Source organism: Pleurodeles waltl, chromosome 11 (assembly GCF_031143425.1).
Source record: "Pleurodeles waltl isolate 20211129_DDA chromosome 11, aPleWal1.hap1.20221129, whole genome shotgun sequence".
Lineage (NCBI taxonomy): Eukaryota > Metazoa > Chordata > Amphibia > Caudata > Salamandridae > Pleurodeles > Pleurodeles waltl.
In genome coordinates, this window is record NC_090450.1 from 946047787 (window position 1) to 946070448 (window position 22662).

General features: G+C 44.7%; 1 protein-coding gene across 2 annotated transcripts in view; it reads left to right on the plus strand.

Moving 5' to 3' along the window:
• SPECC1L (sperm antigen with calponin homology and coiled-coil domains 1 like) overlaps positions 1-22662 on the plus strand; it is a 474653-nt gene that overhangs the window by 321954 nt on the left and 130037 nt on the right. For both annotated transcript variants that reach the window (XM_069215113.1, XM_069215114.1), the window contains one exon: positions 17724-17883. In XM_069215113.1, coding sequence (XP_069071214.1) covers positions 17724-17883 — 160 coding nt within the window. The remainder of the gene's footprint in view (positions 1-17723; positions 17884-22662) is intronic.

Below are 22662 nucleotides of genomic sequence, written 5' to 3' on the forward strand. Positions count from 1 at the left end.
GAGACGTAGGTTTTAAGGCTCCATGTTGACTGTCAAATGGCAGAACAACGTAGGAGGAGGAGTCCGCAGATATCACGGGTCCCGAAAACGGGAACGGGACCTGTATAGAATCACCCGAGGGGGGGGGGGGGAAAGCAGGGCACTTACTTGTTGCAGCAATGCTGGCCAGGCAGAGACCTACCCCGGTCCGTGGTTCCAGAAGAATAGTGGAACCCGGGCCGTTGCGCTTGATGTACATAGCGTGCCGGAAATTGGGGATTAAGAGTTTCCGGTCAGGCAGTCAGGCAACGCGGAACGCGTTGGTCTAGGAATTATAGAAAGAGAAAAAAGACTCGGAGGAGGTACCGGAGTCAACATAAAAAGATCTAAAAATAGAAAGCAGCAATACGCGTTAATCTGACAGTTTCAGACAACGAAATAGGACTGCAAATCAATGAAAAATAATAAGAGGATAATAATCGTCTGCACATGGCCTAGTGGGGTAAGGGATGGTATCTTAAATAGATACAGGCTGTCCCAAAATCAAAATTATTGATCATAAGAGAAAAATCACAGAATAAAGCTCGTAAGTTAATCACTGAAAAGACTGCACAAGAAAGGGAAAAAGAGTATCACAAGAAATAAACTCTAGGGAATTAGCAGTGGTAACTGCAACAAGTTGTCAGATGTTCTCATCTTTGTTTTATCTTTGGCCCAGCAAGGCTTTGTGGTGGGCAGAACTACAACCTGTAGGTCTGGCATTTATACGTTTGCCCGACTAAGGCACATGTTGTGATGAGATTCAAAAAAGGTTTAACACTCATTTCCACTAAAATACTCTTTTATGCCTCAATAGAACCGTAGCTTAGTCCTCATGTTTTTAATGTGCACACCTTTAAAGCCCATGCATAGTTATTCTCTATGGCTCCTCACCATCAAAATGTTTTTTTCTTATTGTTAGGTCTGCGAGTTGTCAGTGAGCTGTAGGCACTGTCATTGGAACCTCCTTGTAAAACTTTCTTTCTTAGAAAATTGGGACTGACACCACAAACTTTCTTCCTGCCAAGGGATGCATTGCTCTTCCACATGTCAGTCCATCACTATCCCTGTTTTTTTCGTTATGCTACATCCATCGAAAGAGAAGGGGATGCTCCACTGACCCTCGCGTTTTATAGAAAGTGCACAAGGGAATACCGTGTAGACAACCAGCTTCATGTACTTTTTCCTAACAGTAAGGAAAGATGGTGCAGAAATTAACCCTCTCCAGGTGGATTGTCCTATGTACAAAGACATCATATACCTTGGGCAACCAGAAAGGCCCAGAGGGCCTACAGGTCCACTCCACTCAAGCCAAAGCTGCCTCTACATCATTGGCGAGCAGCATTACAATCCTAAACATGCCAGGCTGTAACCTGGGCATCCTTGCATACGTTCAACAAGTACTACTGCCTTGATGGCCAAGTCTGCAGGGATGGGCATTTTACCATCTCAGTTCCGAAAGATGTCTTGATGCAAGTCCATTCTGCAGACTCTCCACCTTTTGCAAGATATTGCTCAGGTGTCTATTCTAACGGTAAGAAATCTGCAGTTAAACATATCCATCAGAAAAATAAATAACTTGCTTTTGGGGGGATACCCTAACCACAGATCCCTCTCCACCCTCACTCCTCCCCAATCTGTGGAGTGAGCTCCTGTATTTCTTAAAGGTCCGCTGCTAATTTCGGCACCAGTAATGTTTGATTTCTTATGATTGATCTGCATCTGAGAGTGAAAGAGAAAACTCATGTCGGCGTACAAAAGGATCATCTATATAAGGCTCTGCACCATCAGTGGTGGCTGGTGACATTTCAGAGTAGTGGGGCGTAAACGTTGGGAGTGAATATTGCGTTGTGTGTAAGCCCAACTAGTGGGGAGGGTCTCCACTTGAGAAACTTTTGTGTAGAAAAAAAAAAAAAAGAGATGCAAATAGTACATTTTAAAGCAAATTTGAGAAAGCAAGAAGGGTTTTAAAGCAATTATGAATGTGTACTCTTGAAAGATTTGAACACATTAAAAACTGGATGAAGCATGGGATTTGGTGAATGCGCCAGGGCTGGAATGCTCATCCATAAAAGCAGAGAAATGGGCCGAGGTGTCCAGCTGTGAGGTGAGTGTGCATGACTGGACTGAGACAAATCACAGCCTTTACTCTGATGCCCAAGCTGCTCTTCAATTCTGGGCCTGAGGGTGCTGATGGAAAGTGCACTGGGTCTATTGATCTGGCCAGTCATGGACTTGAAATGTACATGAATAAAACACCTACTGCTTAAGTCTCTGTTCTATGTAACCAGAGTTCTTGTGCAGTGATTCGTATTGCAATAAACTGTGATCCCCTCACCCTAAAAGTTACGTCCGTGTATCAATTTAGCACCGCTTGTCGGACGAGCAAAACAGTAATAATGCATCTCGCATTACGCAAGTTCTGTTTGTCAACATTTCAAAACTCGAGGGGCACAATATATATAAATTAAGGATTTCTGTGGGTCACAGTTGAAAATCAAATGAAATTTCATTTCTCTTAAGCACACGCACATGTATGTAGACTGCAGAGTACTAAAAGTAGCTCATTACATGGATATGCAGCCAAGCAAAGCAGCTCCAGTTCTGTTGGCTTTAATTAAATGCATGCTTCTACGGCTCATTATGTGACATGAAAAGTCCTATGTATACTTTGCCACTGTTTGACAAAATAAATATAGCTGAAGCCCTTGTAGCTCGCCACCAAACAAACCTCACGAGATGGTCATGTGAGCTGTATGTGAAACTGTAAGACTTTGCACTTGTATAGCGCACTACTCACCCGTTAAGGTCTCAAGGCGCTGTACGCATACCGCTGTGGAACTCCTCCTGGCTTTTCCCTGTGAGGCGCCCACTCCTGGACAGCCCCAGGGTGAAGCCAGGCATCCAAGCGCTGTGAGGGCCGTTGTGGAGATTAAGCAAGCTATTGCCCAGAGTTAGAGTGGGACCCATTAATTAGATTAGGCACTGAGGCGAGAATTATCTGGTCCAAGGGAATTGAGCCCAAGACCCGCCGAGGTGGGAATAGAACCCTGGTCCCGGGCCAGATCTCTGCATCAGGGTCTGACGCTCTAACCATTGTGCCACACTTCTCCATGTGCAGACCTAGTGGCTAACCTTTTGAAAACGGTTTTGCAGCGCAATAGAAGAAAACAGAGACAGTTCAGCAGGAGCTGTTAATTAACAAGGATGTAAATTGAAAACAAAAAATGAAAATACTACCCAATTAAAAAGTAAGCAGCATACCAAAACAGTGTGCACATGCAGCACAGTATTAATTTCTCTGTGTCTCTGATAGATGTAATTTCAGAGCCCCATGGGTCATAAGAAAAAGGGGTGTGCACAGAGCACAAAACTTGAAAGAGCAGAGTTGAATGAGCCCTGAAATTATTCACCTTCACGATAGGTCTTGGAGATTGCTTCGTCCTTTTAATTGCAGCAGAAACACAGCCACAAAAAAATGTAAAGAAAACGCAGGACGGATTTATTCACGGCTGAAATGTGACAAAGTAAGCGCTCTCTTGTTTGTGTTTTTATGTTCCCCACATAAGACATGGCAATTCATCACAAATGAAAGTCACGCATACATGAACTTGAATATTGGCAGCCTGGCATGCATAGGTCATGTTCCTTTGAGCTGTGCTTTACAGCGTTAAGCACAGTTGTGAAGTTAAAATGCAAACATGTTGGGGATTCGTGGTGCTGAGACATTCTGGCTCGAAAAGAAAACAACAGGGTTAATTGGCGGAGAATGAGTGTCATTATTCTAATGTTTACAGTCCTGTCAATAACGGTGCTTGCCCATTGACCGCATTAGTTCAGAAGAAATGCAATAAAAAAAATATATATATATCCTGTTTCCTTAGGGGACGGCACGATTCTTACCTGAACATTCACTCAGAACTCTTGAGCCGCCTCTGGGCATGCATTGGTAATGGAACCACACTTGTTGTGACAATACTTTGTTGCACAGCTCGGCTCTCCCTGCCCCGCTTCCTCTCGTGCAAATGGCTAGAGAGGCTCCTGAGCCAATGTAGATGCTGATTCCTGCTGTTTGTTAGTAAACTGTATGAGAGTAGCTTTAGGATTGGCTGGGTCAGCCAAACTCTGTGCTCCTTAGGAGGCCTGGGGGCTGTGGCTGTATTTCCGCAAGCTCCTACCATTGCGCAGGTAGGAGAGGTTTCAAGTGCACATGTTGGGCTGGGCACAGCAAGGCTACCATACAAACAGACGTGCACTTCACTCCAAGGCCCAGCCGAACTTGTGTTAACTATGCCCCTTTCACCCATGTCTGCCCTCATTCATGCAGAAAGGCACCTAACTAGGCCAGTGCTTTGAGAAAAGCTCTGCTGCTTAGAAAAAAAAAATTCGTCAGACACCTAATATGGAACCTGGGGCAACAAAATAAGCCCCCACACTCTAATGGAGAAACTACCCCTATGCACCGTCACTTTTGATGTGTTGCAGAGTCTGATGACACCACTTGTTGACATGCAGGAGCAATTGCTTTTTAAAAATCCATATCCAGTCTAGCGCCTAGGATTATTCTAAAGATGAAGAATCTGCATATAGAGTATCCATCCACCAGAAAGAGCATTACCAAAGGCAAGTAATTTGTTCTTCTGGCAACTCAAAATTACCTCAGTGGCCTGCTTCAGTTTAAAGTTAGTGAGTTATTAATATGGGCTTGGCAGTTGTGGCTGGCTGCAGATTTCTTGTTGTAAGCCGGCTTGCACACTATTCCAAATACTTAGAATACTTCGAGTAGGCTTAGAACTAGTCCATTGCTTACCATTGGTTTGATTTAGTGGCATTCTCATTTGTTTGCTTCTTGTTTGCTCTCTTCCACTTCTCTTCTGTGTTCCTTCTTCTGGAGCCCTGTCCTGCACCCTCCTCCTTCAAACCTCAGCTCATCCATTGCTTCCCCCAGCCCATACTTTATGGGATTTCTTTTTTTTATTTCTTTTTTTATTATTATTATTATTATTTTTAGTATTCCTCCCGCCTCAAACTCCTGCATTGTTCCCCAACAACTCTCATTGCTGCCCTTAAAGAAACATTTTTTAAACGTATTTAGAAGGCCTAGCAGCTGCAATTTGCTGCCAAGTTGCTCTGTTTTTCAAAATAACTTTTGCACATTTTTTTTATTTTTCATTTATCGCTGCAAGTGGTTTTGGAAGTGTATTAAAAAGTAAACAAAATAGCAGCATCGTGCAATATGCAAATGCATGCATGGTGATTCATGCATGCCCACACATTACCATGCAAGGCTGCCTGTGTCATAATACATGCACGCATGCATGCTTACACTAGAGAGGCCACCAGTCCCTATTTTATATTGACCGTCTGTACTTCTGGGTTGCTGTCTGTGATTGCTTTTATAACAGGTGGTGTTTGTCTATAACTTTTACATTTGCCAGGGTGTGCCTCTGCCTTTTGTATTTTCAGTTTCTCCTACCTGCCCTCTTTGCTGAGTCTTCTCTAGAGGTAGGCAGGCTTTGGGACTGTTGCCGTCCAAGTGCCACTTCCTTCCCGTTTGCTATTGCTTCTTTATTTGATGTTTCGGATTCAAAAGAAGTGGGTGTAGGGTTTTAGGGAAGTTTGCACATGTGCGCTGATTTTGTGGTGTACTTTAAAGAGTTACTTTGTTTGCATGGATGCCTCTCTTCTTCAGGAGGTGTAGTACTGTTACTTTGTCATAGGCACTGCTGTAGGGTCTTCTCTACTGGAGGTGTAGTACTGTTAGTTTGTCACCTGTGCTGCTTCAGCATCATCTCTTCTTCAGCTACTGTAATACTGTTAGTTTGTTGCATGTGCTGCTTTTTTTTAGCGTCTGCTGCTTTGAGAGCTGTACTGTTAGTTTGTTCCTTGTGCTGCTTTAGCATCCTCTCTTCCTCGGAGCTGTAGTAGTGTTAGCTTATCGCGTGTGCTGCTTTAGCATCCACTCTTCTTTGGGAGGTGTAGTAATGTTAGCTAATCTCGTATGCTGCCTTAGCATCCTCTCCTTCGGGAGGTGTAGTAGTGTTAGCTAATTGCTTGTTCTGCTTTAGCATCCTCTCTTCTTCAGGAGGTATAGTAGTGTTAGTTTGTCAAGTGTGCTGCTTTAGCGTCCTTTCTTCTTCAGGAGGTGTAGTAATGTTAGTTTGTCATGCGTGCTGCTTTAGCAGCCTCTCTTCTTCAGGAGGTGTAGTAATGTTTGTCATGCGTGCTGCTTTAGCGTCCTCTCTTCTTCAGGAGGTGTAGTAATATTAGTTTGTCATGCGTGCTGCTTTAGCATCCTCTCTTCTTCAGGAGGTGTAGTAATGTTTGTCAAGTGTGCTGCTTTAGCGTCCTGTCTTCTTCAGAAGGTGTAGTACTAATACTACTGTTAGTTTGTCATGAGTGCTGCTTTAGCGTCCTCTCTTGTTCAGAAGGTGTAGTAATGTTAGTTTGTCATGCGTGCTGCTTTAGCGTCCTCTCTTCTTTGGGAGGTGTATTGGTGTTAGCTTGTTGCATGTGCTGTTTTAGCATAGCCTCACATGGGTGGAAGGCATGCAAACAACACATGCAACCCTCCCACCCCCTCCCCCGACAGTAAAACTGTTATAGCTTACTTGTTTACCGACTGCATTTTAAAATATCTTATGAGGCTAAGTCACTTGCTGCAGAGATCTTAATATACCCAGCAAGTTCCAACGCATTATAGCCATAAGATAACTCTGTTGGTAAATGCACTTGATGTGGTAATTTGCATGGACTGTACAGTGTAGAGGGTTAATGTGCCTAATGTAAAGCACAGCACAAAGCTCGCAGGTCACAGATTTGTATTCTATGTAGGAAGCTTTGTGGGTTACTGCTGTGGGTGAAGGTATCCTTGTGTCACTTGCAGGTTAAAAGTTAAAATCCTTGTAATACACCCTTGTGAATATTTTATCTGTCTAGGTCAATAAAATTATAGAAAGCTATGTGGGATTTTCTGGGACTTACCTCCCCATCCCACATACCGCCCCCCCCCCCCCCCAACCACCACCAAGCATTAGTAGTTTTCTGATCCCTAAGTACAACCCCTGTTTGTGCTGGGTCAGAATTCTGAGGTGGGTGAAGTTTACTGCACCTTGTAATAACCAGATGAAGTAAAGTCAGTGCCCTTTATTAAATTTCAGCAGGTCAAACCTTTAGGAATTAACAGGGGAAAGGAGTAGAGTATTTACTATGACATGGGAATTTTGATGAGCACCAAAATCCACATGCTAGTCCTCAAAAAGTCAGAATCGGTGTAATTAATCGCAGTTGTTAATTTCCAAACCCCAGGGGTCTAGGTTTAGCTAGTGTAATTAATAGCATCAACCCCTTTAGCTGGGCAGCGGTAATCTAGGCCTCTGTATCACGAGGGTGATGGGAGGCTTGGAGGAGTGTATTTTTTCAATATCCATGACATATTAATCATTTCTAGTGTTGCAATCCTGCAGGGGTGAGAAGGATGACTTAAGTGCCCCCGAGGTTCTGGCCATCATCAGATTATCGAGGAGCACTATGAACGAGTGTACAACCACAGACATTTAGTTTTCTATTGTATAAATACTTTTCTTCCCACAGCTCTGCTTTATACCGAGCATGCACACTGCGTTTGTAAAGGTTTTGTGTAACCTAGTTGATAAGTGGTTCTTTTTCTATATTGTTCCTCTGATAAAAATAATTCATTGCAAGGGGGCAGAATCTTGTGGTTGCTGTCTGTCATGTTGGCTGTCAAATGTTGCTTGGTGTGCACGTTTGCTAGTTTTTTTTTAAACATTTTTAAATAAGCCCAGTTACATGAAAATGCTTTCTCAATACTGACTTCTGTGAATTATACACACCAAAGAACGCAGACCTTTTCTGACTTGTGTATGCGTCTGCTTACTTTGATGACATTGCTTGACCTCCTCGAAAGTGTCCATAAAACGGACCCTTTATCCTAAATGTTTACAGTCACAGTCCAGAAAGTGATTCCATCTCAGGTGGTCACCCTAGCATACACACATCATCGCTATCACTGTCCAGAAATAGCTTCCATCCCAGGTGGGGACCCTAGCATAAACATCATCACATCCTGTGTCCAGAAACTGCTTTCATCACAGGTTGTCACCCTAGCATACACATCATCACATCCAGTGTCCAGAAACTGCTTTCATCGCAGGTTGTCACCCTAGCATACACATCATCACATCCAGTGTCCAGAAACTGCTTTCATCGCAGGTTGTCATCCTAGCAAACACATCATCACCGTTTGTTTATCCAATGCGACACAGCATAGGAAAAATGATTTTCTTTTTGCTGATGCTGCACAGTATTGACATATAACACTGCAAAGACAGCTTACTGAAAAGTTGAATTCTGTTGCCTTTACCTATGCTTGTTCTCAATAGCTGTTGCTTGGTGTCCCCCAGTTCCCACTGCATTGTATCTTAAGACCAAGGTAGGTGGCATAAATGCAAAACAAATGATGAGTAGCTCTCAATGGGAGGCATATGCACTACAGATACCTGTTTCCAAAACAGGCTGCATTAAAAAAACATAAATAGATCAATTAACGGAATCTCTGAATGGTGTCCAAATCTTAACCGCTAATGGCCATACTTTGAAAAACAAAATGTTCCTTTTCACCAGACTGCTACAGCAAGCAAGACTGTAGCCCTTGACCTGCCACAGTCCAGTTTAAGTGGTAGTAAATTTTAATGCAATCGCAAAAAATATTTGTAGGGTTACATAAACTTTAATATGTCTTCAGGACTCATGAGTTCGACACTATGTTGAGTTACGTTGTCAGCCCTACCTAAATCCTTCCTCTCAGAACAGAAGAAAATGTGTTGCCATGAATGAATTTGCTTCAAATCCCTTTTTCTTACCATGCCGGGTTCCTCAGGGTCATCCTTGAGCCCTACACTTTCAAATATGTCACTCCTCTGGCCATCTTAATTATAGCTCTCAGTTTCTTTTTGGTATTGTATGGTGATGGCACACACAGTAGTCTCAGAGTCCAGCAATCCTAACAATACTGCAACCAGATTTCGCAGCTGATGCTGGAAATAGGCAACTGGATGAGCAACAACTGCTTCAAGTTGAACTCGGGAAAACTGAGGTGCTCTCAGGCAATGATGTCTTTCTGGTCCCCTGCCTGGTGGCCACAAGCACTGGGCACTCTTCCGACCCCTGTTAAGAAAGCAAGAAATCTGGGGGTTTTGTTTGATGACAAACTGTCTTTTCAAGGTCAAATCAATTCTATCACCTCAGCATCCTTCTACACTCTCTGGACAATTAGGAACGTTCTCCCATGTGTTCCATTTGAACTACAGAAGACTGTTGTTACCACCCTTGTCTTATCAAAAATAGACTACTGCAGCAAACTCTGGACAATGCAGCAGCTTGTATATTGCTAGGGATCCCTAGGTACTAGTCAGCCTCACAGACCTTACACAAGCTGCACTAGTTACTAATCAGAAAGTGCATTGTGTTTAAGGCCCTCTGTATTGCCTTCAAAGCCCTTCATGATTCTGTCCCAGAGTACCTGAAGCTTAGTTTCACTAGGGGCTTCGCTTCCAGGACGCTTTGTTCTACTGCACCTAAGAATGTCCTCATTCCCAAAAGCAGACGGTCCTCCCGGGGCAGTACACGTTTTATAACCGGTACTGGCAAACTCTGGAACAGCCACCCTCTTCACCTGAAATCAATGACCAGTCTTCTTCCTTTTAGGAAAGCATTAAAAACCTGGCTTTTCATCAACTAGTAAGGGCCCTTTTACAATCGGTTATAGTCTTTTCAGAGCAGCAGCAGGGCCAAGACACCTCCGGACATTTGTGCGCTTTGTAAAAATAATTTTCATTTCATTTTCAGTAATATTATGGTGGTGCCTTGACGTGGGCTGTTTATCTAATGGCCCAAAACAAGTCATTTCCCATACAACTGTGACAGTGTTTTAGACTTCTGTGAAAACTAGCATAGCATAGAAATCAACGTATGCTAGCATATGTGACCAGGTTGTAACCAGTTGCTAGTAAAACTGGCTGGCCGTGGGACAGCAGGTCCATGTACACGCATGCAGTATGCATGATGGCTTAAACTGTAAAATTGTTTTAAATGGTAGACCAGTTGCAACTCAAGCCCTCATTGACACTGTACTACAGATAGACATGTCTGCTGCTATATTAATTGACTTTATGAATGCATTTGGGAAGCAGATTTGATACGGTCAGAAAGTCGCAATGGAAGAGTAATGTGCTAGGTTTTAAGTCTTGCTATCTGTGGTCGAAGACCTACTGTCTACAATAGAATACATAGTGAGTTTTAAGTGAACCCACGCCTGGATGACTTTGTGTATCTCAGTATGCTGTGCCTTATTCAATGGTCTTCCTCCGGGGCCTTCCACCATATTCTTATTTTTGTCCCGCACCTGGAGCATGGCTTCTTTAATTTCATTTTGATTGGAAACGTTGTATCCTTTTACTGCTGACATCAATGAAGTCTTTTTCCATTTGTCTTCTAGCACTCCAAGGAAGCCCTTGGTTTAACTTGCTCTCAGCCCATCACCCCATCTCAATTACTTGTTACTCCCCCACCTGTACTTTGTTGTTTTTTTGTTATTAAAGTGCGTGTCAAAACCCCATTAAGTGGTCCCCAGGGCAAGCAGGAGTTACTTGGCCCAACCATGGGGGTTGAGGCCTTTTACTCCTGATGTCCTGGAGCCTGACCTACTTTGGATCCTGAGCAACTGGGCCAAGTACCCTTCAGCACTTGACTCTCAGCTGTAGTGTAGTGTGGGTTGAGCAGTCCAAGGGTTCTCGGAGGAAAGATAGACACCGGGGTAAGCACAGGCTCACAACTCAAAATACATTCAGCAATAAATGATTGTCGAGTCAAATACTTGATTTTATGATTTTATGAAAAAGGAGTATTTATATACCAACATAAAATTCAGCATTCACAAACAATACATACATTTCCCTCAGGTCAGGGCTCTAGTGTTTTAACAGGCGGGTCCCTCAGTCCGATTGCCCTCTCACTAGTATTTGTGGTTAGTCCCATTCACTGTAGGCAACATTCAAGTTAAGCCCCTCTAGTAGTCTGAGTCTCAGGAGCCCCATTCCAACTCCTATTAAGTCGAAAGTGTTTCAGTGCCACAGCACTATATGGCAGGCAAATTCCCCTGGGGCTATCAGGTCCTTAAATCTATTTTACCTACTTCAGTAGGACCTGCACGACCATAGTCTCAAAGTGCATCCCCTTCACGGGTGCTGAAGCTGCAACAACTTTCCCCGGTGAGTTCCTCAAACATGGCCCTGCAGGGGCACGGTTGGGTGTCCTCAAGTTCCTCACATGTGGTCCTGCAGAGGCAATGTCCCAGGGTCCTCAATGCTCCCCAAACGCTGGTGAGTTTCCTTGGATCCTCCCACAGCTAGGTGAGGAGGGCTTATTCAACCCTCCTGGTCCTTAGTCGGGACTTGAGCCCGCACGAGTCTCCATGACAGCCTCTTCCTCTCAACTAGTCTCAATCAGACCACACTCCTTGCCTTTTACCGGTGGCCCCACCTGGCATAGGGATCGTCGACTTCACTCCGCACACTGGCTGTGAGCCGATTGGTGCAAAAGCAGTCCTCCTAACACCTTGCTTCAGAGATCCAATCTCCACAATCTCCCACAGGTCCTCACACCCTCCTGCGCTCTCCTGTCCCTCACAGGGCACACCGGTCTTGGCAAGCAGGCAGGCACTGGTGCTCCAGGAGGAGGTGTTCTTGCATTCCCAGGGTGATGTCCCCTCAGCCAGCTGGGAGACAGGCAGGCCTTGGCCCCCAGTCCTGGTCACAGGCAGAAGTCTTGCAGAGCTTCTCCTCACACAATTCGATTGGCTGTTTGACAGTTTGACAGTTTTGGGGGCCTCAAGCTCCCCTACTTGTAGCCCATTTCCATGCTCCAAAAGGAGTCCAAATCTTTGAAGGTTATGTTAGGGGTTCAGCTTCTTTTGAAGTGTATTCTCCCTCTTCCTCTTGAAAGGTAATCTGTCACAGCAGGAGTGACTCCAAATCTGATAGCCCCACAACACTGACCATCGGAGTAACTAGAGGTTCACACATGGATGTCAGACATGTATATCAAAAGTTTACCCTAGGGCCTCAGCACTACTCCTCATAATTCTCTTATCAGCCCCATCCCCTTTCTGAGATGTGCCCAGGCCCCTTCTCAGTGACCTCTTTCTGGCTCAAAGAACACCCTTTGAAGTATACTGAAGAGCCCGGCTTTCCCTTTCTCTAGTGCAGTGGTTCCCAACCTGTGATTCACGGGTGCCTGATGGTCTGTGAAGCCTCCTCAGGGGGTTCACAACTGCTTAGAAAATTAAATAATATTAACAAATTAATAAAGTGTACATAAATTAAGTGGCTAAATGTACAATTGAACATTTTAAAACGTAGTATAAATGTCAAGGAATTTGAAATTGAAGGCTAAACATGAAATTAGTATCCTCAGATTGACTCATGGGAGCAGTGCAAGTGCATCAGACAGAATATATTATGGATGATGTGTGGCTTCAATAGAATTTAGAAAATGTCCAAACTTCCTATTAAAATTAAAAAAATATATTTATATTTGTTTGCAAGTTCAGTAAAATGTGTTATCATTTGTGTACTTGTTTGATGAATAATTCATTCTTTATTTTGTTGTGTATTGTTTTGCGGTTCACATCATCGACAGTGTTTATGATGGGGTCCCCAGCTTCCAGTAATCTCAGTGGGGAGTCCCTGAATTCCAATAATGATTTAGTGGGGATCCGTAGGTTTTAGTAATGATAAAGTGGGGTTCCACAGAACTCATAAGGCTGAGAACCACTGCTGTAGTGTCCCACCCAGCTCACAGAAATGCAGCAATCCACAAATCTGGCTTGTGTTGGGTGCAGAGAGGAGGGAGAGAGGGAATTCCTTTACCTTCTCCTGCTCCTCCAGTTAGCCCTGTGTCTCCCAAAATGGAACCCAGAATCTTCCATGTATTGTACCATTCACAGGCACATATCCACCCAGCACATGTATATAACATACAATCACTGCACAGCACTACATCTTCAGTATATTGTACCATTCCATAAGCCCAGTACATGTATATAACACATGCACTGCGCAGAACTACACACCACTCCAGTGTAGGCAAATGGTTAGTTAAGTACACAGCAGCAGAACTTTAAATAAGTGAGCATCTATGCCTCACTGCAGTGGCACAGGTAAACAGGCATGTTCACCCCTACTGATCCCTACACGGTATGCTGCCACCACCCGCCTTGTGCTGCTTAACTCCTGGCAAAGTCAGTAGCATTTCACCACTGTGAGAGTTGTGCTTTGGGTGCCCTTCCCAGTCCAAAAAGACCGCGATTCGTGAGACAGACCTATGTCAGATCCCACACTTGTGACTCATGTTTGCCTATGCCAACAAAAATCAGCATCAGATGTCCAACAATCATTTAAATTTGGGCACTCAGAGCAGGGGTACACATTTGTCACCATGCGAAGGACTTTTTCTTCCAACAGTGTGTGTATTTTTTTAAGTTCAAACAATTGCTTTTCAGGGGTCCCAGCACCTGCTACGGTGCTGCTCACTGTCACGCTGTTCCATTGCCCACCCTTCCCCTGCCTCTCCCTCACTTTATTTTATTTAACATATATTTTTTTGCACCGGCCTGACATCTACACATTGATTTTGCGGTGCCTCATGTCTTTTTTTTTTTTTAATTGACCTTCCTAAAATGGCCATTGCCCATCTTCAAAAGGTAAATTGAACTTTAAATACATTTGCGAAGATGACTGCCAGGGCATCAAGACACATGAATACTTCAGCAGCTATATTTTCTCATAAATAAAAAACATTTCCAAGATGGCCCCTTGCGTTCACATGCTCTGTAAGGTGTTGGTGCTCATCTTGGAATGTTTTTTCTCATAAAGAAAAAACATTTCTAGGTAATCATTCGTGCAGTGCAATGCACCAGCGGTCATTTTTTAATATTCTTTAATTTATTTATTTTATACTTGCTTGTGCCAGTTGAAGCAAGCACTGGCAAAACCAATAGCTTTGGATTCAACTTTTTAAGGGGAGACTTATTGGCTTCTTCAAATCTTTCTCAAATCGTATGTTATGTCCCACCCAACTTTGATGAAAAAGGCTATAATGGACATAGAGAAAAGATATTTTTAACATTGAATCTTCATTTGCTGCCCTGGACGTGTGATCCAGAGCTTTTGTGATCTTACATGTGTCTCTAGCATGCAATTCTTGAGCCCCAGATGTACTTATGGACATTTAGTAGGCAAAAGAGTAATCAACTCATTTTGTTTAGAAGCTTTGATGGCAAGCCATGGAAGCCATAGAGGCAATTCAGCGCCGTTTTTGACCACATAGCAAACAAACCAGCTGATAATCAATATTTTGAGGAAGAAAATATTCTTCGGGAGCACAACAGTATGCTGGAAGACCCATTCAAAATATAGGCCAGTACCATATGGTTATCATGAGCCTCAAGAAGACATGATGCAAGTACCAAGGGCTTAGGTTCATGATTTAAAGAGCATGTGGGAAGATGTTTTTTAAAGTTTTCCAGAACCTATAAAGACTGCAACACCAAAACGATTGATACGATCTCCACAATCTCTATACGTACAACCTCCTACTCTGCAATACCAGTTTCTCAATTCTCATTTAATTATATAAATAATTTTCTGGTCAAAAAACGAATGCAGTTTTCTTGGTTAGAACTATTCCTAGTCATCACAAAAAACGTCGTCCCTCAGGAGAGATTAGGCTCGTTTCTGCATCAGCAGTGCTTTGATCAGATGTAATGAGCTAGCTGAAGAGTTTATGGAGCCCCTCAACTAGGAGCTACTGCCACACAGCGATTAAAGTTGCCAGTCCAATTTGATACCTAATGTAAGAATAATACTGTATTTTTGTAAGCTTTTTTTCAGCATGTCCCAGAAAGGAGAACGTACAAGAATACTCAAGGAAACAGATTGCTCTAATTGGAATCGCTTTACTTATTTTGTCCGGGCAAAGGCACAAGCATATTTCGTCCCTGTATTGATTACAGGATCCTTAATCATTTTTAGGGCAGAACCCCTTAACCTCAAATGTTTTAGAAATCTTAAAACATTTGCAAACATAGACTTTCAGGTGAAGGTGCAAATATTTGGAGAGTGATATAATGCCACACAAGAGAATATTACAAATGGAAGACCTTGCATGCACCGTTCAGGTGCAATAAGTATAGATTTTACAAAGGTTTTTGAGTGCCATTTTTCTGACTTCTTCAAATATTATGTAATTGTATATTTCAGTGCTGCTGTTTGAGTTCTGATTTAATTTGCTAATCAATTATGTCCTTTGGCAGATATGAGGGATCCTGGTGTATTGGCTCTGAGGAATGCTTTGGCAAAATTAGGAATCCAGGACTTGTTATTAAACATGCAGCTTCCATGGGAGTAACAGGGCTTAACCTCTTGTTGCAAAGGCATAAAACACCATGTTTTCCCAGAGAAGTGTGTATCGCGTATTTATGTAGTACTGAAATAACATTTTAATTCTGGAAACAATGCATTAAAATGCCCAAACCAAGTTAGTAAAAATAAAAAAAACTAGACGTATAAAAATAAAATGGTCAAAATCGGATTAAGGGAACCAAAGGTATGAATTTGTACACTTTTAAGTCAAAACGCATAAAAGACTGTGAAACGTCAATGTAAGTCTCTGTACATTCCCAAAAGCTGCCAATGGAAGTCACTCTTGCACTAAAATTGAAAAGCAGTTACCAAGCAGCTGTGTGCCTCGCAAAGGCCCAGAAGGAAGGGTCTTGGACACTCAAACTTCCAAAATCCTCAGGTTGCCGAGTATCTCTTTTGTGATTAATCCTAAAGCAACGGACTTACAGGTGAAGTGTCTAGAGCGTAAGGATACAGACAGCTATTTTACACTTACTGCAGCTAGGGCTCCGGTCTCGTCTCAGTGTCAGCTGGTTAGTTGGCTTTTCCTCCAAGATGCCCTACTTAGCCTTTTTAGGTTGCGCATAACAGCTCGCAAGCGCTGCTTTTCTGACGTGTTGCTAGCTATTTAGGCTTTTAACCATGCCCATCTCACGCCCATCACTATCGCTTGTTCCTGGGCTTGCCCTTCAAAAATCCTTTGTTATCATTGTAAATGCTTTACACTTGTCCCTCCTTGGGGCAGTTTGGTTACCGCCTTGGACATTGACCATGTTACATGGCTAATCGCACTTTTGCTGTTGGACTGCGAGCGAACTTCTTTTTCCTTTTGTATGTCTCCTTCACGCACTTGGCATAGCACTTTGAATTAGTTCACTTATGTGAAACTGTATAACCTTTCATTTTCAAAAAAGTCAGGTTAGGAGTTTACAACGCTAATAGCTCTAACTCAAGCAAATGCGAAATGCGAGACCCATTGCATTGCAAATGCTTGTTGTCCTAGTGGCTGCAGAAGGGCAGCTAGACTGAACATGTAGAATAACTTCCATTCATTGGCTACAGGAGGGCACAGGCAAAGCCTAGGCTCCTTGCAGACACTGACAGCAGGTCTCCAGTCCATGATCACTACCTCAAGTCTACTTGTGGTCTATCTAGAATTCGCCATTCTGTAGTTCTTTCATGGGGTCCAAATAAATGCCTTCTCTCTGTGAAGAGCTCCTGCTCCTCTTTCAAGGCCTATTAAGATGGAAAACCTCACTCCCTCCCTCTCTCATTACTGGAAAAACATTCCTAGCTGTTTCTGAGTGCAGAGCCCCTCTTGTGGTCAGGAAACACAGCCAGTCTAGAAAAAGTTCAGCTTCAGAGACGCCTTTTACGCCAGAGCACTATTTAGTGTAAACAAGCTATCTTGGACCTTCCTGCGTGTTGCCCATCTCTCCTCCCCTCACATTACAAGTAGAATAGTTGATCAGTGACTAAATGGTCCCCACCTTCCTTCCAGAGAGCTGCTTGGCAGGTCCCGGCCTTTGTTCTTTCCCTGGGAAAGAACAAAGGCCTGGGTAAGAACTGCTTTCTTTGATATAAAACTTTGAGGTATCAGCCGTCCATGCTGCAATTACAGAATTTTAGACATGCTTTTAAAGACACTCATTTGGGTTGTGGACACGGGTAGTGATGCCCATGTGACATTTAACGTTCATGCCACAGCGTTCATTCTCGCCGCTTTACTGTGGCCTTAATTAAAAGTGAATTACTCCAATCAATGTCAACTAATCTTTCACCATTTTTCAAGTGGTCAGAGCTCATGCACAAGGTGGCTGCAAACTATTCCCAGCACCTAGGTATACTATTACCATGGATTTTCTTCTAAATGTTGTCAGCACTAGAAGGCCCTCTAACCATTTGTGCAACTATCCACTCTTTTTTTCCTCAAGATGCCAGTTTTCATGCTTTCTCTGACACTTCTAACCCTCCCCTCCCCCAGAATGCCAGCAGTATTCCTGCCTGTTGGTCTAAATGGCCTATAGCGGCTGCTCCTTACTACTGACCACTCCTGTGAAGGGGTACAATCCGCGGCTGCTCCTTCCTCCTAACCCATGAACTCTTCCGTAAATTGGGCCATAATGTGAAGCCCTCCATGGCTCTTCTTACTGCTGAATGCTTTGTGTCAATGTGTGCAAAGAGTTTCTAGTGAATAATTGTCTTCTCTCTTGTTTTCTCATTCAGTGTCTCGCCGTAGCAGTGAAGAACTGAAGAGGGACATAAGTTCGACAGATGGAGCGTCACAGTCCTCACTCATGGGCATAGGAGCCCCCCAACCCCAGCTTTCCCTCTCCTCCTCTTCGCCCACTGCGTCAGTCACCCCAACAGCGCGCAGCCGAATCAGGTACGATCAAGCCAGATCAAAGAAGGCTGATGTTTCTTCAAGATGGTCAGACTTTGACATGTTTCATGCCTTTTCTCCTCTTCTCCCACTAACCGCTGGAATTCTTATTCGTACCATCAGGCAGGATGGCATGGGGATTGTTACTGGCGCTTCTTACAGGTGACCAGATTTGACCTAACAGAACCAGGCAGGGCACAACTCTCCTCTGCAGTTTGAGGACCAGGCTGTCTGCATGAGCTTCTAGTATGTATAAACTGCAAAAGTTTGTTTCCTGGCTTGAAACCATCCCTTGCCGATACTGCACCCTTCCCTCCAACGGCTCAGGTCTGATAAAGACTGGGATTCATGCTATAAGCCAGGCATCAAAGACCATGTGCGTCAAAGACTGGGATTGAGTGTTTAAATTTGCTTTGGAGGTACTGGTGCCTTTTGAGTGACCAGGCCAGAAACAGAGGGGTGTGTGTGTGTCTCTCTCTCTCCCCCCTCTCCCTCTCTCTCTCTCTTTCCCCTCTCTCTCTCTCTCCCCCCTCTCACTCCCTCTCTCCCGCCTCTCCCTCCCTTTCTACCTGACCTAGCAGAGACCAAATCTAGAGTATAATGTACTCTCTCTAAGCGACTAGTCCTGGAGAAAGTGAGGCTTCTTTCAGAAGACTGATTCACTATGGACCAACGCCCTGTCAGACAGTAGTCTCACTGGCATTGACCTGGGCACAGTCTTAAGCCTTTTTGGGTACTTTCATATCCAATGCCACAGTTTTCACATATTTTAAAGATGACGATATGCAATACAACAGCTTGATTTTCTAGCCTTCTCTCCCATGAAGTCCTGGTGGTGCACCCTTCTGCACCACAATCCAATTTCCTTCCCATCTCCTTTGTTTGAACGCTCTTTCCAGCTTCTCTGCACCTCCAGTTTGGCAGGTTTTTGGCCAGTAATTGCTGTTCTCCTGGTGCCCAACCACGTTTTTAGGTCTCCCCTGCTAGACAGCACTGCGCTGTGTAGTTCTCCCTTCTCCATGTGTTCATTTCCGCCCCCAAGGTGCTTCCCACGCCAGATCCACATTGTTCTCCCTCGACCATTAGCTTTTACAAGTTGCACCCTGCGTGTTGCTTCCGCCTCCTTGTTGCTTCCACCCCATGCATGCTTCCCCCCCCCCTGACCCATGTTGCTCCCACTGCACCTGTGTTGCTTCCACCCCACCTCTTTGTTTCTTCCACCCCACCTGCTTTAAACAAAAAAATAGCTTTTTGCAAAAATATTTTTAGTTAACAATCCAAGTCAGATCTGTGACTATAAAGGAAAGAAAGAAGTTGCTGTGCCATTTTGTAGGCGCACGCATGAGTGGTGCGCACAGCTGCCAGGCGGCACTGCCAGCTTTGCCTGAAGCATTTCTTTCCTTCAGCCGGGCGGCACAGCATCTGAGCAGCTGGGCAAAAACCATTAGCAAAGCCAATAGATCCCAAAGGCCAGACCTATTGGCGCTACCAATGTTAGTTAGCATTAGTCAGGCACACTGTCTCTGCCTTTTCATGTAGCCTCATTAACACTCCCTTTCTCTTTTACTTCATCCCTGGGAGTCAAAATCTGCCACTCTTATGACCCTTACTTGCCATCACTTGACTTCCTAGCGCCCATCATCAGCCGTCCCCTAACAGAAGTAAGCGCTGTCGAGAGAGTGATCGGGTTTGCGACAGAGCAGGGGGTCGTGGCGTGGAATGAGCCGCTGACTGTGTGGGCGCGATGGAGAGCACAGTGCTTAGCACGAATGTGATGAGGGCAAAAACTAGAGGTTAGGAATACTGCGATGCGAGGCCCAAAAACTAGAGGCCAGGGTCACTCAGATAAAAAAAGAAGTCTGTAAACTGGAGTCTGGAGACACTGTTGCAAAAAGAACAGAAGCTAGTGAGCTGCTGATAAGGATGGGACGTCGGTGGCAGTGCGCCTACTAGAGATAGCTGGGTGCAATGGATATTAAGAGCTTGAGGTGTCGATGGCTTTATCATGCCCCAGTGCACATGGAATGTATTTAGATCATGGCGCACGTGGTCCGTCGGCATGCAGTGGACTGCTGCACGCGCCACTAGAAGCTTACCACACATAGCTTCTCTGCACGTGACCTGCTCCCTATGGGCAGCAGTTCTGGACAGGGAAACATTGGGAGCAGAGATAGTGGGAACTGTGTGTCAGAGAGCATGGGAATAGCAAGAGGGAGATGCTGTGCTGGGGAGTGTAGGATGCTGCGTGAGGGATGGTAAATTTCCAGAATGTACTCAGTGAAAATCCTCTAAGTGTTAAACCCCTTCTGACCAGCGCAGCACACCTACTTCATCGATCTGCACCACAGTGGGGCTGCACATGCTGGAGGAGTGGTGGGGTGAACCCACATTCTGCATCGTAAACCATTACAAACCATGGTCCAGCCTCTTCTCACATCTTAAGCATCAAGTGCACCACAGGAATCTGAATTCTTGTCTGACTTTGGTCTCAAGGCACCTGCTGAGCCAATGTCCGCAATGGGGCTGCACATGCTGAAGTGGTGGTGGGAGTGAACTCATGTTCTGCATTGTACACCCTTACAAAACATGGGCTGGCCTCTTCTCACATCTTAAGCATCAAGTGTACCCACAGGAATCTGAATTCTTGATTTACTGTGGTTACAAGGCACCTATTAAGCCCATGTCATGCATCATACAGCCTTAAGAAACTTAGAACCCATATTCTGTATTGCAACCCCTTACGAGCTATAGTATGGCCTCTTCTCCTGTCTTTACCATCAAGTGTAGAAACTGGCATCTGAATCTTTGGGTGACCATCTCCACAATGGGGCTGCACATGCTGGAGTAGTGGTTGGAGTGAACCTATAGCCTGCATCGTACACCCTTACCAACTATGGCCTGGCCTCTTCACACATCTTAAGAATGAAGTGTACCCACAGGAATCTGAATTCTTGGCTGACTTTGGTCTCAAGGCACCTGCTGAGCCCATGCCCGCAATGGGGCTGCACATGCTGAAGTGGTGGTGGGAGTGAACTCATGTTCTGCATTGTACACCCTTACAAAACATGGGCTGGCCTCTTCTCACATCTTAAGCATCAAGTTTACCCACAGGAACCTGAATCCTTGATTTACTTTGGTCTCAAGGCACCTATTGAGCTCATGTCCTGCATCATACACCGTTATGAAACTTAGAACCCATATTCTGTATTGCAGACCCTTACGGGCCATAGTACGGCCTCTTTTCCTGTCTTTACCATCAAGTGTAGAAACTGGCATCTGAATCTTTGGCTGTCCTGGTGCCAGAGTGTTGAGCCCATGTTCTGCATCGTACTCCTTTACGAACCTTGGTCTGGTCTCATCTCCTGTCTTCAGCACCAAGTGTCCCTAAGGAATCTGACTCCTTGGCTTGGTCCAAAGATACCTGTTGAGTCCATACTGGAATCTTGATTTGGATCTGGGCATCTCTACTTCGCTTCCCGTCAGCTACCCCAGTTCTAGAAAAAAGATGTTCCTCGCTGAGACAGTCCGGCTTTGCTGCAGTAGCACAGCGGTGCATGTAACCAGGGTCGGGGTTCTGGAAACTTACACACCTCTTTAAACACTACTGTGCTTTGTGACACTTGTGACGGAATGTCCTCTTCCTGGTATCCACCCCGGAGGGTCGTCTTCCCTGGTACCCAGGATCACTGGGAAACTGGTACATGGGACGGAGTTATCATAGCATATTACGTACATTGTGATGTTCTGTCTGGCACCTTTAGTCCTACTGGTGATGCACTGTAAACCAGGCCATAGTAAGGGAACTGAGACCCCGCAGAGATCTTCTGATCCTTCCCCATAGGATTACATTTGATCTTATAGATCCCAGTTATTGTAAGCACCGCACCTTTCCTCAGTATACATTATAAATATATTTGCGCTTGTATCTTGGCCCCATCAAGATTTTGCCCCAGACTGTAATGTCGGACTGTATGAGTTTCTTACCTGAAAGAGAGTACTTTGGTTCTCCAGTTGTAGTTCGCCAATACCAGTGGCCCCAGTGCAGGCTGGAAATGACTGTAACACCTACAGCCTCTTTGCTTCAAGGCCTCAGGAACAAGCCTCACCACCACCTCCTGTTGCAAGTCTGACTGCGCAATCAAGCTGCCCTGGGGAGTCCAGTTTACAAAGGGGAGTAACTCGGTACTACACAAAACCATGGAATAACTCTGGTAAATAAAAATACCACCACGGACGACGCTACCTTGTAACCACTGATTGCTAAATCACACCAAGAACAGCCCTCACAGCCAGCTCCTATTGTAAGCCTGGCTGCGCCCGTAGCCTGCCATTGGAGAGTCAGGTTTACAAAGGGAGTAACTCGGTACACGAGATCAAGTACCACAGCGAACACTGCCCAGTAACCACTGACTGTTCCAGGGCCCAGAGAAAAGTACTCGCAAGCGGCGACAGGCAGCGGGTGCTGTCGAACGGAGAATGGGGCGCTGTATAAAACAGTGATGCTTTGTATGACAGTTTCGCGGTGCTGTCACCAACTGTTAGGGTGCTGCGTGGGAGATGGGGATGCTGTGGAAAGGAGAGCTGGGTGCTGTGTAATGTGATTCTGGAGCTGCACAACGAGCGTGAAGTGCAGGTTCAGTGCGCTGGATTGCAATGTTCAGTGCAGCACATTGTGAGGTGCTGTGAGGTGGTTTGTAAATTTCACTGCAGCGTATTACAAGGTTCAGTGCAGCACATTGTGAGGTGGTTTGTAAATTTCACTGCAGCGTATTACAAGGTTCA